This window comes from Manacus candei, unplaced genomic scaffold, assembly GCF_025592945.1.
Source record: "Manacus candei isolate 608988 ecotype Guabito, Panama unplaced genomic scaffold, ASM2559294v1 h1tg000046l, whole genome shotgun sequence".
Lineage (NCBI taxonomy): Eukaryota > Metazoa > Chordata > Aves > Passeriformes > Pipridae > Manacus > Manacus candei.
In genome coordinates, this window is record NW_026138094.1 from 3,483,101 (window position 1) to 3,492,449 (window position 9,349).

The window sequence follows — 9,349 nt, forward strand, 5'->3', positions numbered from 1 at the left end:
TCAGAGAAGAAGTGTCTGAGCCACAGAATGGCAGAACAGGGAAGAAAGTCTTCCTGGTCTTGGTGTTCTGGTGGTCTGGGAGCAGAAGACTTTGTTCCATGTGACTGCCTGTGTTGGGGACCCGTTGAGGGAATCCGTGTGTGTGTAGCTGCCTTAAAACTAAAAATAAGAAATATGCTGTCTTAAAGGATAGTTCCCATCCTAATATTCAAGATATTCTCTTCCAAGAACACTTCTCCTGCTGTAGAACTCCTGACTTAATGATTAGACACAGTATAATCACCATGTAAAGTTCTTAGTGTGCAATATGGAGCATAGCAAGGAGTGCTGCTTTTTGTGATAGGATGAGACTATTGCAAATAGTGGTGACTGACTTTGCACTATGGAAGATGAAACTACTAAATGAGATTTAATAAAGCAGTATCTGTGGAGTAACACCATTTTAAATTGAGATTTAATCTTGACTGAGGTATTATCACCCAGAATTAACACTGGCATATATGAAAGATTTCTCTCCGCCCCTAGAATTAAAATAAAGTGAAATATCTACAATTAACTTTGTGAACAAATAGTAAACTGCAATAATATAATTAATATAATCAATTTTGCAAGAAATAAATTACTAAATGCGGCTACAAGGTGAGTAGGGAACATTCATATTCCACAGAGATCCCCTAAATGTGGGAGGTGATAGAGGCCATAAGTGGAAGGGGACATTGCACATGCAGCCTGTGGCTGTCTGTGAACTGAGAGGCAGATCCAGGAGCCAATATCATGTGCCTTGTCAGCTGTGATGCTGGTTGCAGTTTGTGTTACTCCAGCTGGAAACATAGCGTCCTATGGACAAATGTGGAAAGAGCTGAGTTTGGGATACCTGCTGGTGATCCAGCCAGTAGTATTCTTGGACTTGCTTGTGCATCAGCTGTTCGAAGAACCTTTATAAAAACTTGAGCTCAAGTCAACTGACAGCAGGCACAACACCCTCCTGAGAGCTCCAGGGTTAGCACAAGTACACTTCAGGTGGGCAGGACAGATGGGCCACGTGTCTGGACTTGAACTGGTTTGTCCTTTGTTGAGCTGACAGTGAGAATCTACTCATGTGACCAAGAGATACCATCCGAGTTTGGGATCTTCAAGTCAACTGCTACTGTTAAATTTATTTTTTTCCTTCATCTATACAGGTCAGAGACTCATATGTTAGTTCAAGGTCTTGAGCCAAAAACTATGTATGAGTTTGCAGTTCGGTTGCATGTGGACCAGCTCTCCAGTCCCTGGAGTCCTGTAGTCTACCACACCACCCTCCCAGAAGGTAAGGAACCAGGAGAGGACCACGTGGTTCTGAAAAGAAAGATCTGTAAACCAAATGGCTTGAAAAATTGCTTATTAATCTTCAGCTGTCTGTAGGAGAGAGAAATCCTTTCCTTTGAGATACAGATAGTGCTCTTCTTGGTAAGAGCTAGAAAAATGCTGTCAGGAAAATCTTTGGTTTGGAACTGTGAAATTCTTTTTCAAAATCCACCCTAAATCAGCAATGATTTTCATATAAAGTGGGATACACTTTCACCATTAGCAACTACTGAATAGAACTAACTTGAATAAAAACTTTAAAATATATATTGAAGAGGTAGGGCTGATTCATAGGCATTATGGAAACATATTTTAAGCCCCAGAAGTTTTGGAAACTGTAGGAATATTACACATCTATCACTCTAGCAGCTGATTTGCTTTGCTGTCAGCTTGGAAGGGGAAAATCCAAACCTTTGGTTTCATATTCTCAGCAATGCAATGTTTGAGATGCACCTGTTCACAGGGTAAGGAAGTGGGGGTTTATCAGTGAGGGTTTATCAGTAACTGTTTCCTTCTGGAGCTGAAGGAAAAAATATGAAATTTGCTTTTCCAGAACCTCATCTATTGACCAGGTCAGAGTGAACAGGATGTCTCCTGAGGAGCAGCATGTGTTTGTCTGTATGTGGTTTCTGGGATGTAGCAGTGGCCATTAGGTCTGCACATCAGTTTCTTTCTGAGCAATTTAATTGCATGTAAATTGGGTTAGCCTAATAGCATTGTGTTACTGTTCTCACAGCACCATCTGGCCCTCCAGTAGGAGTGAAGGTGACTTTGATAGAGGATAATACTGCTTTGGTTTCCTGGAAGCCACCTGATGGTCCTGAAACAGTTGTCACACGATACACTATCCTCTATGCATCCAGGAAGTCTTGGATTGCTGGGGAATGGCAAGTGTTGCACAGAGAAGGTAAACTGAAATCACAAACCTATGAACTGAACAAACAATGATGCTACTTATAATATGCTTTGTTACTTTCAGCTCCCTTGGACTATAGTAAGAAATAAATTCATATATAAATGTTCACATAAAAGTTCTAATTAGTTTAGAATAATTACCATGGGAAAATGCATTAAAACCCAGTTCATACTCAGAAGGTGAGGGGAGAAGGGCTGTCTGTGCTGCTTTGGAGCTCAGTGTGGGAATCAGAAGGTCTTGTAAATCCAATTACATCCATCTTAGTTCTGTTGTAACCATGATTGTGATGGTTTCATTTTGTAAATGCACTCTTTCAAATCTGATGCCTGGCTCTCCAGAAATAAATGTATAAATGTAGCTGTGTGGGTTTATATATTTCTGTCAATCGCTGCCAATCCAGTTAGCTCAGTTTGCTTAATGAACTTTCCCCTACTCCCAGTAAATTGCTCTGCAAATTCAATTTAACTCTCTGGCTCTATTCTACTGCTGAGCCCCAGCTAGCTAATTTAGCAGTACCTCGGGTATGGTGACATGAACTGCAATCACATCTCTGTGATTAGATGGAGAGATGGAATAAATTTTTGTAGGCACTTTTGACAATAATACTACGATTTGAAGAGCTGCATCAAAAAGAGATTTCTACTTTAGCCAGAAAAGAAAAAAAAGCACTTATTGTTGGGTTGATATTCAAAATAAACAGAGGCAGTTCAGAATAGATAATGTTCTAATGATGTCTTAGAGAGGGAAGCTCAGTGTTACAGAGTAAAGTCATATGCTTAAGCAGCCCATTTAAGAGGATGGTCCTGTAAGAATTACTATTTTGTTGTTCTGTGTTGTTACCTGGCTGAAAGCTTAGTTGTCAGCAGAGAGTGAGGCGTTAAATTTTCTGTGGAGAAAATTCCAAACCCTTGATGAGTATGCTGTCATGGAGGACAATTTGCTTCATCATCACTGAGAGTGAACTGTTTTGTTCCAAAGCTGGTGGGTGTCCTGCTCCTGAGGAGAGCATAGAAGACCAACAGCCATTTTGAAAGGTGGTAGTGCTGCTTTGTCTTTGCTGGAGCAGAATGTATTTTCAGGCTGGCCCCAAATAGAATGGTCACCTGTGAAGAATGACAGGGTAATGACTATTAATCTTCAACAAAATTTGTAAAAAATAGCTAGTCTCTGAAATACCAATCAGGTCTAATTATAGGGGGAGGATTGAGACCATGTTTTTTCACTATCAAAATTGTTCAAAGAAACAATAATATAAATAAAGGTGTCCCACTTAATTGTTGGAAGAAACAGTGAGGTAAACTTGTCAAATTAGAGGATGAATTTACCATTAATTTTTACTCGGTAAAAAACCCAGCAGATTTAAATTCACAGAGAGCTTACATTTGAAGAATAAATCTTGTCATTCTGGTGATGATACACTGTATTTGCTGCATGCAGCAGAGTGGCTGAATTGCTTTCAGATATATCCTTCAGCTCAGCCATGCCTGAACATCATCTCTCATAGTATTTCACCAGAGATTTGGGATGAGGGGATGGCAATAACAGTAAACATTTTCATGTGTTCCCATACTGAAAGAGTTGGAGAGAATGAGCAAATGGAGAGCTGTAAATCTCAGTGTATTACTATGTCCATCAATGCTAGAGTCACAAATTTTGTATTTTGACAGATATATTAGGGTTTGAGGCATGGCATGGAATTCAGATATCTTGACATTAGGACATACTGTTATGCTCTTAATTATAGGCAAAAAAGTCTGTGAAAGAAAACTAGTATGTAGAGTTAAAATGGGACAAATACTGTGATAGTCCTGTGACAGTACTTTCATAGGTAATTTGAGATAGAAGCAGGATTTGGGTTTTTTAATGCATTTATTCTGATAAGCTCAGCTAACCCTATGCAATATATAGCATTGTTTTGTCTTGATGCTAAACCTGTTCTGCAGAAGATTTGTGAAATCTTGACCCCATTCCAGTCTCATACCTCCAGAAACATCCCCCTGAAATAAAAAAATAAATCAACCCTGCCACCAATTTAAAAAGCAAACCCCTCTAATTTACTGAGCTTGTGTTAGGCATGGTAAAACCAAAAAATGTAACTGCAGTTTGGTGCTGATTCATGATGGGAGTTATCTTCCAGCCACCTTCCCCCCCTCCCTAGTTCTCTTCAAGTGGATTAGAAGTTACAGCCTTTACACACTTGGTGTGTAGTAAATCAGTACAAAGTGCTCACTTGCTTCAGCCATGCAGCAGATCTGAAAGGAGCTGGTGGGAAAGAGCCTGTAATATTGAAATGTGACCTTTCACCCTTGCTGGTGCTAAATATTACAGCTCCTTTGGCTACAGATACCTCACATTTTACTTCAAATGCTTTCAGCTAATGGGTTTTTTCTTTGGAAGAGCTGAAATAGCTTTTGAAGTAGCTTCCTTTTTTGCCAAATTTATAATCTTTTCTGTCAACAAAACAGGCTTATATTTTATATAGGCTCCCATGATACTATAAATTCTAGCTTTTCAAACTGATTTAAAAGGTTGAAATTTTGACTTAAGTCTGAGAAAGTGAATGGAATATGTGAAAGAGAACAACAGAGAGATTTGGTCCTGTAACTGCCACTATTTAGGGAAAGAAAAGCAGTATATTTCCATGGTAGCAAGAAACACAGGCATTTTAGAAATGAACTGGAATTGGAAGCAGTAGTCTGCAGTCCCTGGGCAGGCAAAGCTCTCATTGAGTTTGATAGGAGTTTTGCCTGTCTAAGGACAATGCAAGTGAATCCTATTTGTGTTCTTAATCTCTTTTCTTGCCTTCAGGGACTTTAGGAAATGAATCCCTAGCATGTGAAAAAGGCATTTTCTGTAATATTCTTAGTAGCACAGCTCAGATGCACAGTAATCAAGAAAGCCTACGCAGGTCTAAATAGGGCTTAATTTTGTTTTAAAATTGCAGTATAATGTACTCTTGCAAAGCTATCCTGTTCATTAAACCAACTACACCTGAAATTCGATAAAGTGAACCTGAATTCTTTTGTTATGACAATTTGCATTCACATTCATGGTACAGTGGATTGAGGAGAGGCATATATGAGAGAGGTCTATCTTTCTGCTTTTGCTGCCTCAGAGTCTGGTTACAAGCTTGGCTCATCTGCTCATAGAGCTGATCACAGCATAAATGCTACCACAACGAAATGCAGCTCATGCCAGATTTAGGATTAGTGTGCTATGTGTTGTACCCAATATTTGATTCTTGGTTTTGAACTATACTGGAAGTTCACGGTCTGCTGTGTTCAAGCCGGATGGAGAGAAAGGACAGAAGGGACAAGAAGACAAAGCCCAATGTTCATTCTGTTCCTTGTATGTCCAGGTTAGAAGGTATCAAAGTGATCACAGTCCTCAAACAAGATTTGCATGTGCTATTGGAAGGAAAGTGTAGGTCCCAGTGTCTAAATCTTGGTCTGTTCCCACAGATTTTAACTGGAACTGTCTACCAAATCTTTTTATAGGAGCAATGACCATGGCTTTGCTGGAAAACCTTGTAGCAGGAAACATCTACTTGGTTAAAATAGCAGCCTCCAATGAACTGGGAGAAGGACCCTTCTCAAATGCAGTGGAATTTGCTGTCCTGCCAAAGGAGACATTGGAATCTAATCAGAGACCCAAACGCTTGGATTCCGGAGATTCCACAAGTCAGTAGCAATGTTTTAATTACTGCTGTCACAAGTATTGGAGCAAAAAGATCCCTGTTTGTTTTAGCTTGTAACTGTGTTTTGGGTAAACCATTCTGGTTTATGTGAGGTAGTCCTAACAGTGAAACATTTTCTTGTTCTAAATGAAATGATTTTGGAATTTTTATCTCAGTTCAACACAGAGCTGGTTTAATGCTCTTGCTCAGAAGTTGGAAGTCTGTCTATCAAATGACAATACATAACTGGTTTGAATTCAACTTTGCAGCCACTCCTCTATGGCATTTCCTCTAAGTCCTTTATGTCTTGAGATACCCAGTAGCACTGGGTCCATCCCAAGAGGCATTCCCTTCCTCCCGTCCCACACCAGGACTGCACTGTCCAGACTCTTCTCTGTTTGGTCTGTGAGTTTTATTTTCAAAAATGTCAAAATGCATGACAGAGAAGGCCTGGAAATCTCATTAGAAGGAAGCGTTTGTCTCTGTGGTTGTGATTGTAACCCTTTTAATTTCTCGACAAGGGAGCAGGGGTTAGCTCTTCTTATTTACTGAGCCTTTCTATGTTCTTTTTTGATATAGCTTATTCTGACTATTACCATCTGGACCAGAAATCAATGACTGGCATTGTTGTTGGGGTTTGCATAGCCTTGACCTGCATCCTTATCTGCATCCTGATCTTAATTTATCGAAGTAAAGCCAGGTATGTTTTTAGTCTTGAAGAATGAGCTCTTTTTCAGGACGCACTCATTCTTGGGATGTGCTTCCTCCTCCAAGAGTGCTAAGTTCTCTGAAGTACTCTGTCTCTTCACCTGTTTCTACTAGCATTGGAAACAAAGCACTTTGTTGGCTCTTCCTACTCTACCTGAGCCCCTTCTCCAATGAAAAGGAGGAAGAACCCACAGAGTGAGTCAGTGGTGGTGCTTTGACAACTAAGTATGAGGCATGTTTCCAAATGCAAACCCCCCTTTGAGTCAGATGAGCATGCTGCTGTCCATCATCTGCTCTTCCTGCTTAACCCTCCAGCCTGCCCAGACATGGTTTTGCAAGGCTTTAACCCCCCTGGGTGTTGCTGGACAAAAGGAACTCTGACATAAAGCAGTTCCATGATGCAGTTTCCACAGCAGATCCATGATGCAGTTTCTTTGCAGTGGTGCAAGCCACCATCTGTCTGTCTATCTGTCATGAGCTGCTATAGGGTATAAACTGGCCTAGTGACTGCCCAAAACTCTGGGATCAGAAAAAATATAAGTTACTTTAAATAATACATTAAAAACTCTTTAACAGCATATTTCAGTAACAAGGGCTTTTTAGCATTCATACAGGAAAAAATATGGATTGGGAGACAGTCTCTGTGTAGCATGGTAGAAAGGTCTTAATATCATTAGTGGTTACTTCCTCCAAGTAATATTACTAATCATGACAATTCCTGTCTGCTCATAAGCTTGTAGCCTACTGTGTATGATTAACTGGAAGCAGATGTTATTTTTATCACAAGCAATAACATTTAAATTCCATGTGAGTTAGGAGTATCATATAACAAAATGTAAATGCCGAGAGTATACCAGCATTACTGGATTAATAGTAGCTTTGAAGTTTATCCTTGATTTTTTTGTATTTTATTCCTGTGGGTCAATTTTTTTCCTGTTTAACATTGTGTAGGAAAACATCTGCTCCTAAGCCAGTGCAGCAAAACACTGACCAGCTGTCACATACCAGCATCTCATTAGCCAGTGCTAATGAGGTGGAGAAGAATACTGAAGGAATTGCAGAGAATGAAGAATCCTTACTGCCAATGATAGTGGGAAACAACTTCATCGATGCTAAGGTACTGTGAGCTTTACTTGCTCCCAAATCAGAAATCTTTCTTTAGAATTAATTCCTATAACATCAGAGTCCTTATCAAATGTAAAATATGTGTACTACAAACCCCCAGGAAGTTTTGTTTTTAACGGAACAAGCACAGGTTTGGCAATCCAGGCTCAAATTTTCAAGACTTATCTGAAAGTTCAGCTAGAGATCTGGTTCAGACTTGTCTTACACTGTACTCTGCAGATTGCAGTGTTTGGCTCTGGCACAGCATCACAGGATAAAAGCTCCACAGACTCGAGGCTGCTCGGTGGCCTCTGTTAGTCCAAGGAGATAAGTGAGAGTCCTTGTCAGCAGCCAGCTCAGCAAGTGCCTGTGCACAATTTAGTCAAGTGTGGCACTAAGCAGCTATTAAAGAAAGTATTCTTTTCTTGCATATTTACTGGAAAGACAATGTTACAGTTTATAAACTCACATTTGATCAAACTATAAATTAGTTTAGAGGCAGAATGTACCAGTGGATGTACACAATCTTAAGCCCAGGAGTCCACTGTGACAAAACCACAGTGGCCTTCCTTTCACATGCAGACATAGTGAATTAAAGCTTGTTCTGTTCACACTGCAAACTTGAATGGGGCTGCTCCCTGAGGATATATGCAAGAGCTGGGGAATGGAAATGGACCCCAGTGCAGGCACAGACGCTCTAAATGTGAATGGTTAACATCCAAAGTAGTAGAGCAAGAGCAGCAGCTGGAATATTTTGCTGTGTGTCTGCAGTATTACAGCTGTTGGGTCTGGAAGGTGGGCTTCCCAGATTTAGTGGATCTGTTCTTGACTTGTCTCGAGCAGATGAGTACCAGACCACAAAAAGTGTGACTCAGCACTGAGACTTCATTTGTCTTCATTTTCAGTATGGAGCCAATAGGTAGGAATAGAAAAATATTTTCAAATATCTTAGAAATTTACTTTATTAAAATAAATGTCTGCATATTCCTCTGTTGTAGGGAGGATCTGATCTGATTATTAACAGCTATGGGCCTGTGACAAAGGCTAACAGCAAGAAAAGGTGGCTGTTCTTCCAAGATACTAAGAAGGTGAAGACTGAGGAGGTAATTGCTCCAATGGGCAAAGATGCACAATCTTTACTCTTAGACCCTGTGTTTGCAAAGGAAGATATGTAGTTCTCCATTTGTGGAAAAGCGTAACTGATGGTCTAAGTTTTAATTGGATAGTTTCAGTTATGTTAAGGTTGATGGTGTTCTATCTCATAGTAAAGTCTTATGAATATTTCATTTTCTGACAGATATTGTCAGGACACTGTAACTCTTTACAGTTGTCAGACACTGCAACTCTCCACAATTAACTGATCACTTTCTTGCCTTTGCCCTTTTATCTGTGAGCAAAAGGATTTCTGTGTACTGGGTCTGTACATCACATGTACTACATCTGCAGAGACTTCGTATAAATATAAATACAAATTAAACACGTATTTGCAAATAAAAATAATATTAAAATATAGAGAATCCTCTCCTACCCTGACAGGCAAAACTTCTGTTTGCTGAAGAGAAACAAAAGAGGGAAACCAAATGATATACCCAAAGTAC

At 39.8% G+C, this 9,349-nt stretch overlaps 1 protein-coding gene across 1 annotated transcript in view; it reads left to right on the forward strand.

Moving 5' to 3' along the window:
* The window catches only part of PRTG (protogenin), an 82,379-nt gene that overhangs the window by 67,057 nt on the left and 5,973 nt on the right, over positions 1 to 9,349 (forward strand). Inside the window, 6 exon segments of the mRNA XM_051796662.1 lie at positions 1,182 to 1,309; positions 2,084 to 2,254; positions 5,761 to 5,943; positions 6,519 to 6,639; positions 7,599 to 7,764; positions 8,750 to 8,854. Coding sequence (XP_051652622.1) covers positions 1,182 to 1,309; positions 2,084 to 2,254; positions 5,761 to 5,943; positions 6,519 to 6,639; positions 7,599 to 7,764; positions 8,750 to 8,854 — 874 coding nt within the window.